Raw genomic sequence first — 19616 nt, forward strand, 5'->3', positions numbered from 1 at the left:
ATGTTAAAGTAAATAAGAAAAAGACATTTAGGTAGTTATATTTCACAATTCCAAACCAAATCACTATACTCACAATTTTGTGACATAGGATCCATTTCACTTATAACACATTGATTTAATTAAGCCAACAGAGGCTTGGTAAGCAGGCACAACTGATGAAAGGACTCAATTACAGACTGCAGGGCGAGGGCGATCGAGTGCACTAAGGCAGAGCCTGCAAAGGTGAGGGCCTCAGGGAGCTGCTGTGGCTCACTGTGTGAGTGCAGCCACTCCTCAGGAAGTGGGGTTGAGACAGATTTGATGTATGGTATGGAAACGAGTCCATTCAGCCCTTTTAGGCACCTGTGGGTAAATAATCTTTGCTCTGCAAAGGTTCTGTCTTCTTACAGGAAACGAATGCAAAAAGCTTGGTTCTAACTCAACTGTTTATTGCATCGTCAGTTAGGCAAGTGCTATAACTTCTGCCCCAAATTCCACTCTGGACTGAGAGCAAGGAAGGAATGTGGAGGCACTAAACTTGGATTCTTAAGACTCTTGCCTTGGGATCAAGAATCACCTTACCATATGGATTGGCTCTTTATACAGGAGGGGAGAGGAGCGGAGGGGAGGGGAGGGGAGGGGAGGGAGAGATGGATAGATAGATAAACTTCCCCTAGGAGAAAGGTTTCTCAGGCCTCAGTGATTCCCTGACAAGAAATAGAAGAAAAAGCTCCCAGCACAGGGCTGAAAACACCTGTACCTAAGTGTGTGACAGGTGTGCCACCACCACACATTCCCAAACTTCATGAGACAGCAACTGTCACAAATGATTCAAAACACCAAGCATAGGTAGCTTCTCCTCACAGGTACTGTAAGTACCTGAGACCAAAATTCACTTCTTATGGGGAGATTTCTTCCAACTAAAGTACACAGGCAGGAGAGTCAGACAACTGGCACCAACTAACATCCTTGAGAGACAGAACCCAGGAATTTTGCCCTCACTCAGAAATCCTGACTATGGCCTTTGGTAACGCTGAGAAGTACTGGGCTCTGGGAACATAATTTTGGGAACCCAACTACTTTTGGGTTTTTGGTAATTGCTTGTTTTCAAAATTTCGAAGATATGTGACAAAGGCTGTAATAATTCTATGTTTCCTATTAATTCTCTAGCCTTGTTAAAAGTGAGACTGGATATTGAAGTAAGGCTGTAGGTGCTAAAAGCCCAGGCTGTGAACTCTACTCAGGTATCAAGAACTCCTGTGGCTGAGACTAAGCAGAGTGAAAAATTTGGGAAAATGGTTTGGGGGCTTTAATTTTGGACTTTGAAGTCACTCGTGCAAAATAATTCAATTTTGGACTTTAATTCTCTTGGACTTGAAGGGGATTTAATCTGTGACCTTTATAACTTCTCCTTGGGAATTTGAAAATGGGAAGAGGGGTTCACACTCAAATTTGGGGCAATTTATATTGCCGGCATCTTACTGTTAGAGTATCTGAGTGCATTTTATCTTACTGTTGCCATTTAATCTCACTTCAGAACATCTGACACGCTATATAGGACCAAAGTAGCTGGCCATAATTTGGGATGGGAAACGGAACAAGGAGTGAATTTTCAGTCTTGGATTCAGAGTGGCCTTGGAGTTATCCAATGAAAAAAACTTCTGATCCATTCCAGAGCCTGCTGGGGGTAAAATCTAGAAACCTCATTAGTAGTCCTAAGGGGAAACCCAAAGGAGCAGTGGTTGGTACTGGGGGTGGGGGGGGCTCAAAAAGGTGGGAGCATAACTGTCCTGAAGCATTACTGATCTGCTGAAAAGGACTGTCATGATCCTGGTTAACCACAGGTTCCAGGGTGAATCCCAGAGGGCTCAGAGAACAAAGAGCTAGGGGAATATCAGATGGCAAGGCCTCTGTTTCATTGTGCGTTTCCAGCAGAACAGATTTTCCTCACGGTCTCTCTTTCCTGGGGAGGAGGAGCGATTTATCGAATTAATAAAATTCGGAAGAGTAACTGGGCAAGCTTGGCTGGGTCCTGCCCTCTTCCTCTTGGGACCGAGCTGCCAGAAGGGGAGCATTTTCCACTGCTTGTCTTGGAGCGCTGCCCCTATCCGAGAGGCCAGTCTAGCTCCAGGAGCTGGGACTGGAGGGGTAAGTCTGCCTAACTCAGGAATCCAGTTAGCTGGCTCATTTGGCCCTCACATCAAGCCATGTCTTCCAATTCAGCTTCAATCAGTAATGGTGGCGATGCCCTGATCGCCAAGGATAAAATAAAAGATCTACTATTTAGTAGTACTCATAAGGAGTTTGCCTTTCTTATGGGACTCAGGAGCAAACTAATCCGTCCTACCTTCTCAACAAAATCAAAACCACGGCATGAAACCTACCTGAGTCGAGCTCCATGTCAGCAGGTGAGGCTGCCGAGCTGCTCTGCTTCTTCTGCTTCTTGGGACTACCAGGGCTGCACTGAGACGAAGACCTCTTGCTGCCACCCCTCACACTCGCCTAACAGAGGAGCCAAGCCAAATGCAGGTTAGATGGGGTAGACAAAGAATTAAGCTCCACCCCTTCGCTTAAATATGATGTAGAAAACCAACCTGAAGCTAAGTCCAGGTAACGTAAATTTAGCTACCTTTGGCCTTTTGATTGATCAGAAAACACAGAGTGCTTTATATACAAAGCAAAAAAAGCCATTAAGATGCTAATGAGTTACAAAATCCCACAGACATATGCAATACATTTTATAAACCACACCCTGAAAATCAATTTACCGCTTGGAAGTTAGAAGTAAGGTAATTGGCAAACACATCCTTCTGCTGACATGCCTGCATTGGTATGGAACCAAACATCCGCCATTCCTAATGATGAAAAGAGAAGGAAAAAATAAGTATTTATCTGGAAAATGTCATGCTTTGAGATTTTTCTCAAAGGAGGTAAAGCGGAGGTCTCAAATTATCTTTCTGCTTCATATATGACTTTTCCTTTTTTGGGGAATTAGTGAAAATAATGAATAATGGTGCACTGAAGGAAAAAAAAAAAAACAACTCTGCCTGCAGAGTGATCAGGACTAAATAGTAAAAGACTACTTGACAAAATCACTTGGCCCAAAAAGGTTCTACCTATGACCAGCAGAAGTTACAGGCAGAGATGACAGGGACCCTTATCCGGCCTATCTGGCCCCAGTCTCTGCCATCGTGCACTAGCACTGCTAATGACTGTGCTGCTCAATCCTCCTAGAGTATTTACTCATGCTGAGTTTCCTATCTCCTGTTCTTTCCCTTTCTAAGCTTAGTACTCATGTTTAAGGTTCAACTTCTCTCATTTCTCTTTTATCTCCAATAGCACATTCAACAGTGGTTCTCATGAAGAATCACTTTGGGCTCTTGTTAAACCTACAGATTCCAGGGTAGGACTCAAGAATGCGCATTTCTAATGAGCACCCCAACAGGATTCTGATGTAGGCTGGCACGTGGACTCACTTCCAGAGGCACTGAAGGTTTGTAACATGCAATTTAGCCCTTAATTAATTACACACTTGTCTTCACAGCTGTTCACTAGACTCTTAAGTTCAGACCTTTGGCTTCTCTACTGCCCAGTTCCTAAGAACAATTAGAATGTACTTTTTAATTAAGATACCACCACCACAATAGTTAATTGTTGAAACTTGAAACATAAGATGAAAATTGGAAAAGAGTAATTGTAGAAAACCATTTTCATATAAAACAAGAAATTTTACCACGAAGGGAAAAAAAAGAGAAGAAAGCATAGAAAAAAGAGTTATAGTATACTTAGATTTATTAAAGGCAGAAATTTACTTTCCAAGTAATTCTGTAAAACTTTTTTTTTTTAAATTTTATTTATTTATTTATTTTTCCCCCAAAGCCCCAGTAGATAGTTGTATGTCACAGCTGCACATCCTTCTAGTTGCTGTATGTGGGACGTGGCCCCAGCATGGCGGGAGAAGCGGTGTGTCGGTGCGTGTCCGGGATCCGAACCCGGGCTGCCAGCAGCGGAGCGCGCGCACTTAACCGCTAAGCCACGGGGCCAGCCCTGTAAAACTTTAATACTGCCTCAGAACCATCCCATATTTTTATTTTATTTATTATTTTTTTTCCCCCAAAGCCCCAGTAGATAGTTGCATGTCATAGCTGCACATGCCTCCAGTTGCTGTACATCCCTCCAGTTGCTGTATGTGGGACACGGCGCCAGCATGGCCGGAGAAGCGGTGCGTCGGTGCGCGCCTGGGATCCGAACAAGGGCCGCCAGCAGCGGGGCGCACACACCTAACCGCTAAGCGACGGGGCCGGCCCCCATCCCATATTTTTAAAAGATAATCTTTTAATTTTAGAATAGTTTTAGATTTATAGAATCTAACCATTCTATTCTAGCTCCTTTCTTAGAGGATAAAGTCAGAAAAAACCGTGTGGTGTTTTTTTTTGACAAATACAAGATTTCACTCGGGGCCGGCCCCATGGTGTAGCAGTTAAGTGCACACGTTCCGCCGTTGGCGGCCCGGGTTCAGATCCCAGGCGTGAACCGATGTACCACTTGTCAGGCCATGCTGTGGCGGTGTCCCATATAAAGTGGAGGAAGATGGGCATGGATGTTAGCCCAGGACCAGTCGTCCTCAGCAAAAAAAAAGAGGCGGATTGGCATGATGTTAGCTCAGGGCTGATCTTCTTCACAAAAAAAAAAAAAAAAAAAAAAGATTTCACTGAAGATTTTAGTCAACATAAAGGAGGTTAAAAAGTTCAACACAGGGGCCGGCCTGGTGGCGCAAGCGGTTAAGTGCGCGCGCTCCGCTGCGGCGGCCCGGGGTTCGCTGGTTCGGATCCCGGGCGCGCACCGACGCACTGCTTGGCAAGCCATGCTGTGGCGGCGTCCCATATAAAGTGGAGGAAGATGGGCACAGATGTTAGCCCAGGGCTGTCTTCCTCAGCAAAAAAAAAAAAGAGGAGGATTGGCGGATGTTAGCACAGGGCTGATCTCCTCACAAAAAAAAAAAGTTCAATACAGGGGGCCAGGCCCGTGGCTTAGCGGTTAAGTGCGCGCGCTCGCTACTAGTGGCCCAGGTTCAGATCCCGGGCATGAACCAATGCACCGCTTCTCCGGCCATGCTGAGGCAGCGTCCCACATACAGCAACTAGAAGAATGTGCAACTATGACATACAACTATCTACTGGGGCTTTGAGGAGAAAAAAAAGGAGGAGGATTGGCAACGGATGTTAGCTCAGAGCCAGTCTTCCTCAGCAAAAAAAAAAAAAAAAAAAAAAAAAGTTCAATATGTGGGGCTGGCCCAGTGGTGTAGTGGTTGTTCATGTGCTCCACTTTGGAGGCCTGGGGTTTGCAGATTTGAATTCCGGGCATGGACCTATGCACCATGCTGCGGTGGCATCCCATATAAAGCAGAGGAAGATGGGCACGGACGTTAGCCAGGGCCAATGTTCCTCAGCAAAAAGAGGAGGATTGGCAACAGATATTAGCTCAGGGCTAATCTTCCTCACAAAAGAAAAAAAAAAAGTTCAACATGTAACACATTTACTGTTCTTTATATAACAGTAACTGCTATATAAGCTAACATTTTGAACAATCTTTAACATAATGTCACATCCCAGAAGAATAAAAAAAAAACAATATACTTACATCTGGAATTCCTCTGGGAGTAGATATATTAAAACCTGGATAGGTTACCAATTTCGAGAGATCATAAGTGACACTTTTATTCTGTTGTACTTCTCCAGCTTCTGTTTCCCCATCACCACCATCTATAACAGACCATTGAAAGGGTTAATACTGCTAACTGCCAATATAAATCCCTCTCTAGATCAAAAGCAGACCTGGAAGCGCTTATATTCATGGCAACATATTTATTCCAAGAGTGGCTTTAATTATAATTTTTCTGAACCATTAGATCAGAATTTTAAAACAATGCAGATGGACATCATACTTCGATAAAAAAAAATATTTAGAATCTTAGAAACTTTGGTTCTTTCATGGGTTGCTTACAAGTCTATTTTGCACTGATCTTATGATCTGCCTAATGCTCTATTCCAACATTTTTACTTTATTTAATAAGCATTTATATAATGCTTACTATGTACCAGACAGTGTTAAATGGTTTACAAGTATGAACTCAGTTAATCTTCATAACAACCCTAACAGGTACATACTATTAAAACTACTTTACAGGGCCAGCCCCGTGGCGTGGCGGTTAAGTGCACGCGGTCCGCTGCTGGCGGCCCTGGGTTTGGATCTTGGGTGCGCACTGATGCACCGATTGTCAGGCCATGCTGTGGCGGCATCCCACATAAAGTGGAGGAAGATGGGCAAGGATGTTAGCTCAGGGCCAGTCTTTCTCAGCAAAAAGAGGAGGATTGGCATGGATGTTAGCTCAGGACTGATCTTCCTCACAGAAAAACAAAACAAAAAAAACCTACTTTACAGATGAGAGGATACTTGGGGACCACTTTACTATTTTGAAAATTAATAAATAAATCATGCATTTAGTTATAATGTTCATATACCAAAGGTAATCAAACAGTTTATGACAAGAAGTTTCTCTTGGGGCCGGCCCGGTGGCGCAAGCGGTTAGGTGCGCGCGCTCCGCTGCGGCGGCCCGGGGTTCGCTGGTTCAGATCCCAGGCGCGCACCGACGCACTGCTTGGCAAGCCATGCTGTGGTGGTGTCCCATATAAAGTGGAGGAAGATGGGCACAGATGTTAGCCCAGGGCCGTCTTCCTCAGCAAAAAAAGAGGAGGATTGGCGGATGTTAGCACAGGGCTGATCTCCTCACGAAAAAAAAAAAAAAAAAAAAAAAAAGGGCCGGCCCCGTGGCTTGGCGGTTAGGTGCGTGCGCTCCGCTGCTGGCGGCCTGGGTTCGGATCCCGGGCGCGCACTGATGCACCGCTTCTCTGGCCATGCTGGGGCTGGGTCCCACATGCAGCGGCTGGAAGGATGTGCAGCTATGACATGCAACTATCTACTGGGGCTGTGGGGGGAAAATAAATAAATAAAATTAAAAAAAAAAAAAAAAAGTTGTTTCTCTTTATATGCGTATTCTAGCTAATAAGCCAAGAAGTAATGAAAGAATGAGAAAATAACCATGTTGCAACCCAACGATTAACGAATACAGGCCATGATCATCAATGACTGATTCCATCACAATTCACAGGAAATAAACAGAGGAACATGCTAAAATAACACCATGTGGATGCATCGACAAAATCTCAAAAACTCTGAACAACAAAACAGTTTTCTTAAAAACAAGGAAGGGAATCTATAAATTAAGAGATTTTAGAGACTCTCAATCACCTACAAGCTTTTGTCCAGAGAATTCCTATTCAAATAAATACACTAAAAAAAAAAAAAAAAAAAAAAAGAGGGGCCAGCTTGGTGGCTCAGCAGTTAAGCGCACGCGCTCTGCTTGGGAGGCCAAGGGTTCGCAGGTTTGGATCCCGGGTGCGCACCAATGCACCGCTTGTCAAGCCATGCTGTGGCAGCGTCCCATATAAAGTAGAAGAAGATGGGCATGGATGTTAGCCCAGGGCCAGTCTTGTTCAGCAAAAAAGAGGAGGATTGGCATCAGATGTTAGCTCAGGGCTGATCTTCACAAAAAAAAATGAGAGAGAGAAAACAGAAATGCAAGCACCTATAGAAAGTAGCAGGAGAAATGATCATTGGAATGTTAGCATGACTTGGGGATATGTGCTAGGGCCGGCCCTGTGGCTTAGCGGTTAAGTGCGCGCACTCTGCTACTGGTGGCCCGGGTTCGGATCCTGGGCGCGCACCGACACACTGCTTCTCCAGCCATGCTGAGGTCGCGTCCCACATATAGCAACTAGAAGGATGTGCAACTATGACATACAACTATCTACTGGGGCTTTGGGGAAAAAAAGAGTAGGATTGGCAATAGATGTTAGCTTAGAGCCAGTCTTCCTCAGCAAAAAGAGGAGGATTAGCATGGATGTTAGCTCAGGGCTGATCTTCCTCACAAAAAAATAAATAAATAAAATAAAATAAAATAAAAAGACTGTGCTAGATATCTCTTTGATAATATTTGAGAAGGGGAGGCTTGGTGAATTTTTAAAAATACTTTTAATTACCTAAGTAATATTTAGAAACATTTTCGGGCTGGCCCTGTGGCTTAGCAGTTAAGTGCGCGCGCTCTGCTGCTGGCGGCCCGGGTTTGGATCCCGGCCACGTCCCACATACAGCAACTAGAAGGATGTGCAGGTATGACATACAACTATCTACTGGGGCTTTGGGGGGAAAAAAAAAATTATAAAAAAAAAAAAAAAAAGAAACATTTTGATTTTTAAAAGATTTAGTGCATCACAGAAAAACTAAAATTTTTTTTTTTTTCGTGAGGAAGACCAGCCCTGAGCTAACATCCGATGCCAGTCCTCCTCTTTTTGCTGAGGAAGATTGGCCCTGGGCTAACATCCGTGCCCATCTTCTTCTACTTTATATTAGATGCTGCCATAGCATGGCTTGACAAGCGGTGTGTCAGCGTGCGCCTGGGATCCGAACGTGCAAACCCTGGGCCTCCAAAGTGGAGCGCGTGCACTTAATCGTTGCACCACTGGGCCGGCCCCTAAAATCTTTAGCCTAATCCTCTTTCCCTTCTCGGGGGTAAGCACTGTTGAGTTTGCTGTACATCAGTTAAGATCTTTAAAAAAACCTTTTTTAAAAATATTTGTTTAGTATCTACCACATGCCGGCACTGTGCTACATGCTAGGAGACATATTGGTGAATAAAATAGGTATGGTTTTAGCAATTACAAAGTTTACCATCTAGTTGGGAAAATAGAAAACAGAAATAAATACATATAAATTATGACAGGGTCTGAAGGAAACACACAGGGTGCAGTGATAAAGACTAACAGGACAGGCTGGTGAACGAGGGAGAGAAATATTTAGACAAGGTGGTCAGGGAAGGCTTCTATGAGTGTAAACCCTAAAATCTAGATGGTTCTCAGTTACGATCTTTTAAAAATACTTTTTACATAAATAAGTTCTCAAAGAAAACACTGAGGGCCGGCCCCATGGTTTATCGGTTAAGTGCTCGTGCTCCGCTGCTGGTGGCCCGGGTTTGGATCCCAGGCGCGCACCAACGCACCGCTTCTCCAGCCATGCTGAGGCTGCGTCCCACATACAGCAACTAGAAGGATGTGCAGCTATGACATACAACTATCTACTGGGGCTTTGGGGGGAAAAAATAAATAAATAAAATCTTTAAAAAAAAAGAAAACACTGAATGTTGTTTCATTCATGTGGGTTTTTTTCTTTTTTTTTTTTTAATTTAAGGTCAATGGCGTCATAATATGTAGGTTATCCAGAAACTTGTTTTTACTCAGTATTGCACAGAGATTTTGCCATGTCAGCTCATACGGATTTATTTTACTCTTTACATACTGCAGGGATTCCACAGCCCAGATCTCCTAGGTTTATTTAGCCATTCTCCTTTAGGCCCTTAATGTTGGTTTTAATTTTTCACTATCATATGCAATGCTACAAAAATATCTTTATATACACACAGTTCCTTGTGCACGTGTGAATATTTTTCTAGAGTAGATACATAAGAGAAGAATTGTAGATCATAAGAGGGTTTATGTATTCTAAATTTTATAGGTCTCCTGGCATTGATGGATATATTTCTGTTATCATTACTGAGGAAAGGCAAGAGCTTATGAGGACTAGCTGGAGAGTTGAAACTTTGGCCTAGATAGTCATTGAACAGGTCCAGATAACCATCTGATAATTCTCAATGAAGGTTTAGTTCCTTCCTTGTAAAACAAAGGAAATATCATCATGATATTTTTTAGTTAACTCAGCACATACTAACAAGCCAGCCATTCCTATCACATTTTATTGTGATTCTCTAATTAAAAAAAAAAAGATTCACAGTTGAGCTGACTTATCTAACCTAACACACTGTACCTTTTCCATCATAGAGGGCAAGCCCTGAATTCTCCAATTCGGCCTCTTTGAGCCAGCCTGGTGGGTATCCAAGTTGGCGCATTCGATAGATGAAAGGTGGAAGGCTCTTGTCCGTCACGCCCAGGGCATCCTGAAGTTCCTCACTAAGTAAAAATGAAAGAGGAAGAAAAAATACTGTATTCTTGTTCGGATGAAAACACATACTATTCTGATGTTTTAAAACAATTCTATGTCTTATGTTACACAGCATGTGGCAAGGTGCCTAAAAAATACATAGGTAAGATTACAATTAATGTTTTTGAATGAATTGATGTATATTATCTAGAGCTGTGCCAGAGAATGATTATATATGGATAATTACCCTCAAGATACATAGTTCCAAATACTGGGGAAATAGAAATGACATTTTACAGTTAAAAAAGAGGTACCTAATAACTCCTGGCTTGAATCTTCCAAATCTTTCTTCTACTTCTTCTGCATGGTATCGCTGCTGAAAATTCTGATTGTTTGTCTCACCACAGGCATCCATATATTCTTTTCTCTTTTCACTTATTCGAGCAGCATTTCGAGGCTAAATCATCATGCGTTTGAAAAGAATGGTATCAAGCAGTTTAGAAATACTTCAGAAATTAAATAATCATAAGCACTCTGTTTAGGTCAAGCAAACAGATTATTCCAGTTTTAATGTATAAGGAACAAATATAAAAGAGGGTGGATATTTTAGAAAAATAAGGAAGAAAAGCAGTCACTCTAATTTCTTACTACCTTGATATTATAACATAAAATCAAGTTTTTAGAATAAATTCTCTAAAAATTAACTCTCGTAATGTTTCATTCATCTCAAATACAGAGAACTGTGACAAATTATTTATTTTTTAATTTAATGCCTTAAAATCTCAGTGCAGATTTGAAAAGATTTCAAATTCAAAGACAACAGGAAAGTAACACAGAAAGTTTCTTTATATCACACAATGCCATAAATGTGTTGCAAACATTAGATAGCTCTGGTTCAAGGACATTTTTTTTTATAGGAGAAAAATTTACCATTGGGCAATCTTTCATTTGATGTTCTTCAGAACCACAATTGAAACAGTGAGGCCTTGGCCTATTTGGTCAAAAAACAAAGATTTTCATAATGTAAATGAAAACATAAAAACAAATCAATACAATTCTGTTTGACAGCAAAGTGTATGAGAGAGACAAGAAAGCGCGTAGATCACAAGCTACTAATAAATGCCAATAATGAGTACACTTTTACCTCCTGTACTTAGTGATTTAACAAATAGTACTTGTAACCTGGTCTCTTAACCAAGAACCCTTATGTTCCCGACTGATCTGTTACCTCTGAGTTTTGTCAGTGGTTAATAACAGAACTGAGGCAAACAGATTATCACATTTCCTTTAGGTAACTTGGAAAGGGGTAGATGGTTATAAGACAGCAATCAAATTGACAGCAACAATTATACCTTTCCACCCACCCAAGCATTTTAGGGGCAAACCAATGAATTCCAATAAACAGATGATCAATTTAAATATTTAATATATGTCCCAATATTGAAATTCTAGCTTAGTCTGTAATTTATTTATAGTAAGCCAGCAATAAAGAATATTAACTTTTCAAGCTAAGAGTTTATGGTTTTGGTTAAAAAAAAAGAAAACAAAACAGCTCCCCACACAAACCTTTTTGCCTTTACTTGTATTTCTTGCCCTTCTAGAGAAACAATGTGGCTGAAGACTTGCTGGTACCTTTAGTGAATTTTATTAAGGAATAGTTATCATAGTCTGCAAAATTTGGTAAATTGTTTTAAAGGTGAACTTAATGGCAAGATGCATAAAAGATCTTCATTCACTATGTAGGATACTTGGGGATTTCCCATCCTTCGGTAAGCTGAGGGTTTTCATTTAGTAGCGGTTGCCCCAATTTATCAAGGCAAAAATTAGTAAAATACAGGACACTTCCTACAACCTGCAGAAAACAAGTCAAAAAATATTGCTATTTAAGCAGGAAAAAAAGACATTAAATAATGTAAGACTATGATTAATTGTTTTAACAATTTATTTTTGGATGAAATTATTATAAGTAATAATCAACTCCCTAGTTAAAGGAGCCACATTTTGATGTGTAAAAGCTCCATCTTTAAATTCCTCTATGTTTCCTAGATCATTGAGTTTTTCCTCTACTGGATCATAACTATCAACCGCATTCTCTCCAGACTTAAAATTTTATATGGAACAGTTTAAAAAATGGTACAATGAACATCCATGTACCCTCCCCTAGATTCAACAATTGCTGATATTTTTGTCTCTCTCTCTCTTTACATAAACACACACACACACACATACACACACTCTCTCTCTCTTATTTTTTACATTTGAAGAAAGTCACCACCACTAACACCTTAGCCTAAGCCACTATTTTTCCTCGCCCGAGATTAATACAATAACTTCCTACCTGATTTCCAGCTTCCACATATAACCAGCTATAGACTATTTTCATGACACTTCACTCCTAAATACTTCAGTATGAGCCTTCTAAGAATACGAACACACTCCTACAAACCACACCACCATTGTCACACCTAAGAAAATTAGTGACTCCTTAATATGATCTCTATCCCATCTATATTCAGTTTTTCTCAACTACTCTCAAAATGCTTTTTTTCCCCCCAAGCCAGGATTTGATTAAGGTTCACACGCTGCATTTAGAAGTTATCTTTTTAGTCTCTTTTAATCTAGGACAGTCTCCCGACTTTTTTTTTCTAATTTTTTTTTCTGCCATTCTCTCTTGAACATCTCCAGTAAGGCTTTTGTTCCTATCATTCCACTAAGCTACTTGACGATGGAGCTCCCTAATGAACCCCACGCAGCCAAATTCAATGGACAGTTCCCAGTCTTCCTCCTAACCCATCAGCAACAATTGACACAGCTGATTCCTCCTTCCTTCTAGAAACATCTTCTTCCTTTGCCTTCCAGGACACCATTGTCTTGGTTTTCTTCCTACCTTGCTGACCAGTCCTTCTTAGTTCCCTTTGCTAGATTCTTCTCATCTCTCCACCTTCTGTAAGACTCAGTTCTTGGTCCTCTTCTCTACTTTCACTCTCTAGGTGATTCATCCAGACTCATGGTATGAAATATAATTTACATGCTGACAATCCCCAGATGTCCAGTTCCGATCCCTTCTAAACTCCAATCTTGTATATGTAAGTGCCAACTTGACAGCTCCCCCTGGACATGTAGGAGGCATCTCAAACTCACCTATTTAGAACTGCACTGGATTCTTATCCCTTACAAACCTGCTCCTCTCCCAAGTCTTTCCCATCACAGAAAAGGCAACAACATTCTTCCAGTTGCTCAGGCCAAAAACTTGAGTCATTCTGATTACTCTCTTGCTCTCATATTCTACATCCAATTCATCAACATATTTGATCAGTTCTACTTTCAAAGTATATCGGGTTCTAACCACTTCTCATCACCACCACTATCATCTTAGTCTAAGCCATCATCTTCTCTCTCCCAAGATGAATACAATAACAGCTTCCACACGTAACCAGCTACAGACTATTTTCCACAGAGAAGCCAGTTCTTTTAAAAATTCAAGTCATATCGTGTCACATTTCTACTTAAAACCCTCCAATGGCTTCTCATCTCACTCAGAGTAAAATCCAAAGGCCTCACTGTGGCCTATAAGGCAAGAGAAGGATTCAGATCACACGCTCTGGAGTCAGAAGGCCTGGATTCAAACCCTGGCTTTGCCACTTACTATCCAGTGACCACCGGCAAGTTACTTAGCTTTCTATGTCTGTTTCCTCATCTGTAAAATGAGAATAATAATAGTAACTTCATGAGTAATATTTGTAATGAGCTGAGAACAGTGTAAGTGTTTGCTTCTGCCTCAGGGCTTTCCCCTCACTTTTCCTACTGCCTGGAGTATTCTTCACTCAAACTGCAGTGCGTGCGGCTCACTCCCTCATCTGATGCATGTCTTGGCTCAGAGAGGCTGTCACTACTCACTATACAAACCAAATACCCCTCATTACTCTCTAACTTCTTACTCTGCTCCATTTTTCCTCAGAGCACTGCCTTCTCCCATTAGAACGTAATTCAGCGAGAGCAGGGATTCTGCCCCTTTTTTCCATTGCTGTGCCCCTGGAACCCAGAACAGTCTCTAGCACAAAAGAGCATTTAGTAAATATTTATTAGTATTTATTAAAGGACTGAATTTATAAATACACAAAATTCCCAGTTTCCACGGAGATGCCACTTTAAATCCCAAAACCTCAGAGTTAGAAGGGAAATGAAAAGTTATCTAGTTCAAATTCAGAAATTTTTCTTTAAAGAGCCCTGATAGCATCTCGGCCTTTATCTAACTATTTCCAGTAACAAGGAATTCACTTTTTTAATGAGATGTACCATTTCATTTTTCATATCTGACAGAAATCTCCACTGTCTGAAAGTTGAGTTGAAAATCTATACTTAATTCAATCACTGGTCCTAATTCTGCCACTTTTGCAAATAACAGCCTTCATCACATTTGAAGAGACGTGACATCCTTTGTAAATCTTTTCAATGAGATTTGGGCTCTTCAACATCCCAGCAGCCCCATGTCTTTAAAATTGTGGTATACCAATGGGGCAGAATACTCCATAAACTCGAAAACTAGTCTTCCTCTAAGAAAATCCAGGATTATATTATCTTCTTGAAAAAATTATAAGTTGCAAAATCATACCACTACATTGCATTGACACTGCTGAATTTTGCATAGGTACTGAAAGGCCTAAACGTAAGTTCACCCTGTTAAGCTTCTTCTATTTTTCACTCACCATTTGAGTTTGTCAGCATTTTAAATTTCCTATCTGCCATCTGGTACGTTAGCTCTTTATCCCTTAGCTTCATGTAAGTTCAACAAGCATACTTTCTATATCTTTATCTAAGTTCTTGAAAATAAACACAAGGAGGTTGGTCAGGACAAAAATAAAGTCCTCCAAAGAATGTCTATTATGCCCTCAGGTCACACTGCGATAGTTACTAAAAAGCAAACTACAGTCGTGCGTTGCTTCATGATGGGGATACGTTCTGAGAAATGCATCATTAGGCGATTTCATCATTGTGCAAACATCATGGAGTGTGCTTACACGAACCTAGATGGTGTAGCCTACTACACAGCTAGCACACCTAGGCTCTACGGTACTAATCTTATGGGACCACTGTCATATATGCTGTCTGTCACTGACCAAAACGTCCTTATGCAGCACATGACCGTAAATTTAGAGGCTGAAGTCTACACTGTTGTGTATAACAAATTTAATCAAATAATGTGTGATCACTTGATGACATATAACTATACCACTTTATCATTTAAATGCCACCCAATTGACATAGGATAGGAAACATATACGTGCAGAATTCAAAACTAAAATGTCCAAACTTACACTAAAAGCTTCCTTGTTGTCTTTAACGGCACAGGATTCTTCTACCTTATGGTCCTCTTCTAGCATAATACTGGATGGCTAATGCAAAGAAAAACACACATTACAAAAGATAACCAATTTTTAACAACTTTAAATTTCAAATATTAGGAATTTGAATACACTCCTTTATTTTCTGATACATATCATTACGGTATATAAAACTTTGAATTCATCATTGTCATACTTAGGGTGAACTTAGAAGCTAGGAATGTTTATAAAAGAAATTTCACAAGTGGGAAAATTAAATTAAAAAAGATATAAATGATTGCATCTTCTGAAGCATTAGCATATACTATGACTTTTGTGTTAATGAGTATTAATCATGGAACTTTCAATGCTTAAACTAGCAAAGCAGACTTTAGTTTACCTTGAAATCAGATAACCAGAAAGATAAAAAAATATATAATTTTACATTACTGGTCAATACTGATAATATAATTCTCACAGACCTCAAGCCACTACAAAATTCTCAAGTGTTTCCTGAATCAAAAATTAAATACTATTCAGTATGGTTTTTATTGTTAAATATATTTTGTTTCTTGAATCTTTAAAAATTGTATATGATAGTTGAAAACTAAAGGTGATAAACAAAAAATTTAATTAATCAGAATACTCCCTTTTTCAACCTGTGAGGATAAAAAGCTAAAGATCCTTATCTGAGAGACTCTACTTACCATACCTTAATTTTTAACTTTAAAAAAAGCCCAGAAATCATAATTCTAATTTTTTGACATAAATTCATGCTCTAATATTCACATAGTGAAATTTCTCATATTTCTTTGGGCATGCTATTGATTTTTTTAAACAAGTAGGGGAGAAAAAAAGAATGACACATGAATCTGTTGGTTTTACATAAAGAGAATCTGTCTTTTATAAACTTGAGACACACAGTCTTTTTTCCTGGCTTAAAATTAACTTTCTGCCCAAATCTATGTGTCCAAGTTAGGGAATGAGAAAAAAAAAGCCTTTAATTTTGAGTGTAGCCAGGTCTGAATATGATTCCTCTGAGAAAAGGAGCCACAATCCACAAGAAAGCCCTGCGGCTGCACCGGTCAGACTGTGGAGAAGGAAGCCCGGGTGAAGGATGGGGGATGAAAACATAATCTTAATCATTTCAGTTTTGATTCAAGAGGATCCCCGTGGCCTAATAATTGGCAGTGAAAAGCGTAATTTACCAATCTTAAAGTCTTTTAAGTTTGAAATACCTGGGGCAAAAGATTAAAGGAAGTCTTTTCCACATCATTTTTCTGCTGTTCCTCAAATCTTTTTACTAAATTTGATACAAATTCCTCTATTTCTTGATGATATTGCCTGCATTAAGAGGACAAAACAGTCAGAACCCAGAGTAAAACACTGAATCGATTGAAGTCTTAACGCATTATTAGATGTCATGTGTAAATTTTGTTACTTTGTTTTTCAGAGGTTTATCAAATCACTCTTTGTACCACTCAGGAATCTATTCCCTAGGAAAAAATACACATTGTTGAAAGTTATAAAATGATTATGATAACCTAACACAGTGCTTGGCTTATCCCAGCTGGCAAATATCTGTGCAAAGAATAAATGGATTTTATTGATAAACTTTATGTACTTAATTTTTGAATACATAATACATGTAAATAGTTCGAAATCCAAAACAAGTAAAGGAGTTCCATAATGAAAAGCTTCCTACCTACGCTGTCTCCTAGCCACCTATTTTTTTAACACCAAGACAACCGATGCATTCAGTTCTTTCACATCCTCCTCCCAGAGACTCCATGCACAAATAAGGAAACACCCATATAAATATTAAAGTGGAAAAAATAAAACCAAAATGTAATGCAAGAAAAACTACTGAAGTCTACTTTCTCTGGCTTTCCAGGTCAAGAACTATATTCATCAAGTGTTCTTTAGTGCTCAGTTCAGGAGGTGCCAAAGGAGTCCAGGTTACGCTCCAGCTGGGCAGCCAACTTCCTCTTCCCAGACCTGATGATCTGTCAGGTCTCTCTAGCTCACATTCTAGGATTTCTGCAGGCAACACACCAGTGAATGGTGCAGAAATTAGACTGCCATGACCTAGAGTAGACGTCGATTCTAATCCGATGGCGACAACAGTGCTAGAGCCCTGCTGTGCCCAACACCTTGCTGCCGCTCCCTCATCACCCAGCTTCCCCACCCCTCAGAGCCTCAGTTTCTGCTTCTGCTGAGACAAGGTAGGTAATGGGCCTGTCTCACAGCTAACACTCTGTATGTGGTTCCCCTTATCTTCTTTACCTTGCCCAGCACAAAAGATAACAGTGTGATTAAGTGACTCAGGAGGGGGCAAGCAACAGTCTGAAATGTCTATGACCATGCTCTGAGGAAGGGACAGGGCAAGGGAACCACTTCAGAACACTCCAGCAAGCACTGCAGGAATGCACTGAGCCACCCTAGACCTAAGCATGCTGGAAGGCTTGCAAAGGTCTAATTTTGATATTAAGGAAAAAAAATCACGTGGGTCAACTTGGAAGATAGCTAACAGAAAAAACTCAGTTACCTGATTGTCAGGGAGAAATGGCTAACATTATTTACTGTTGTGGTGGTAGTGGTTATTTTTATTTAGAGGCTATTTATTGGGCTCTTACAGGTGTTCACTTAGCTATGTCAGAGGTAGTTACTATTAGTATCCTGTTTTCCAGTGAGGAAACTGATATGCAGTGAGGGTCAGTGACCTGCCCAGGTTCATATATGTAGAAAGTAGGAGTTGATTCAAATTCAGGTTTATATGACTCGAATGTCCTTGCTTTTAATCTTAATTACGATTCCACAAATCTTAAGTAAAAGAACAAAGATGGTATAAGTACAAACGAAAACAGCATATTTATAGAAGACATTGTTTCGTAAACACTTTAACTCGTTACATTTAGAAAAGGGAAAATTACTTACTTTGAAATAACATTGTTCATAAATAGAATCTGTAATAAAGGTCCATCTAACTTAGTATCGTTCACCAATATTCCACTAAAACAGAAATTAAAACATATTTTTAGAAGAGATTAAAGTGAAACTCGCATATGTATATATAAACACATAACTTTTATAATTCTTAAGTACCAAAGATCATATAATATTTTACAAATAAGATCAAGAATCAAGAACTCCAGTCGGGGGCCAGCGGGTGGCACAAGCAGTTACGTGCGCGTGCTCTGCTGCAGTGGTCCGGGGTTCGCCGGTTGGGATCCCAGGTGCACACCAACACACCGCCTGTCAGGCCATGCTGTGGCGGCGTCCCATATAAAGTAGAGGAAGATGGGCAAGGATGTTAGCCCAGGGCCAGTCTTCCTCAGCAGAACGAGGAGGATTGGCAGATGTTAGCTCAGGGCTGATCTTCCTCACAAAAAAAAAAAAAAAAATTAAAAAAGAACTCCGGGGCTCGCCCCATGGCTTAGCAGTTAAGTGCGCATGCTCCGCTGCTGGAGGCCCGGGGTTGGGATCCCGGACGCGCACCAACGCACCACTTCTCCAGCCATGCTGAGGCCGTGTCCCACATACAGCAACTAGAAGGATGTGCAACTATGACATACAACCATCTACTGGGGCTTTGTGGAAAAAAAAAAAAAGGAGGAGGATTGGCAATAGATGTTAGTTCAGAGCCGGTCCTCCTCAGCAAAAAAGAGGAGGATTAGCGTGGATGTTAGCTCAGGGTTGATCTTCCTCACAAAAATAAATAAATAAATAAATAAAATAACAAGAACTCCAGTTGTCTCAAGAAAAATCTAAGTTTTCGCCAATTTTACCTATTTGAACGATTTTACAGAGGTATCCCTTACATATTTTAAAAAGTATTTCACAAAAAATTAAAAACTACAGTTAGTCTTTTAGTTTTCAACCAAAAAGTTTCTTTACCTAATAGCTAGTTTCTTTACAAACTGGGGGAAAGGAGGGTGTGGATAAACCGCAGGTTACAAGAATGTATTTCTAAAAGAATCAGAATGAATTTGGCTTGGAAATCTATAGAAAAATAAAACAATTTATAAATAAATGGATAGACTCTTAGAGGGCATAGGACATTCCACTTAATATCCCAAATCCAAGATTCTAAAGTAGAGATATAAAAAGTATACTGTTCCTGGATTTGACTTTCAAATATTACAAAAACAGAACTAGAATGCAGCCTGGAAACCTGCAATATATCCCTTCGGTAACCTGGGACCAGCTGAATCTCTGATTCCTCCTCTTCTCACCTGCCTCATATTCCTCTACCTGTACCGCTTA

At 40.3% G+C, this 19616-nt stretch overlaps 1 protein-coding gene and 1 non-coding gene across 3 annotated transcripts in view; both read right to left on the reverse strand.

Annotated features, from left to right (window-relative positions):
- The window catches only part of ZCCHC8 (zinc finger CCHC-type containing 8), a 28393-nt gene that overhangs the window by 4259 nt on the left and 4518 nt on the right, over positions 1 to 19616 (reverse strand). The window contains exons 3-13 of one of the 2 annotated variants that reach the window (XM_087423361.1): positions 18288 to 18362; positions 16589 to 16694; positions 15345 to 15422; positions 11778 to 11881; positions 11596 to 11661; positions 10960 to 11020; positions 10344 to 10486; positions 9916 to 10058; positions 5620 to 5741; positions 2748 to 2834; positions 2364 to 2481 (exon numbers count right to left, since the gene is read on the reverse strand). In XM_087423361.1, coding sequence (XP_087279487.1) covers positions 2364 to 2481; positions 2748 to 2834; positions 5620 to 5741; positions 9916 to 10058; positions 10344 to 10486; positions 10960 to 11020; positions 11596 to 11661; positions 11778 to 11881; positions 15345 to 15422; positions 16589 to 16694; positions 18288 to 18362 — 1103 coding nt within the window. Of the gene's footprint in view, positions 1 to 2363; positions 2482 to 2747; positions 2835 to 5619; positions 5742 to 9915; positions 10059 to 10343; positions 10487 to 10959; positions 11021 to 11595; positions 11662 to 11777; positions 11882 to 15344; positions 15423 to 16588; positions 16695 to 18287; positions 18363 to 19616 lie in introns of those variants that run through there. The other variant, XM_087423362.1, reaches the window with a different exon arrangement.
- Positions 17691 to 17821, reverse strand: LOC147912479 (small nucleolar RNA SNORA9). The gene has a single exon (XR_015549989.1). It is a non-coding gene; the product is annotated as a small nucleolar RNA SNORA9 (small nucleolar RNA).

The sequence above is a fragment of the Ceratotherium simum genome, chromosome 35 (assembly GCF_057802395.1).
Source record: "Ceratotherium simum simum isolate JZ-2026a chromosome 35, ASM5780239v1, whole genome shotgun sequence".
Taxonomy (NCBI): domain Eukaryota; kingdom Metazoa; phylum Chordata; class Mammalia; order Perissodactyla; family Rhinocerotidae; genus Ceratotherium; species Ceratotherium simum.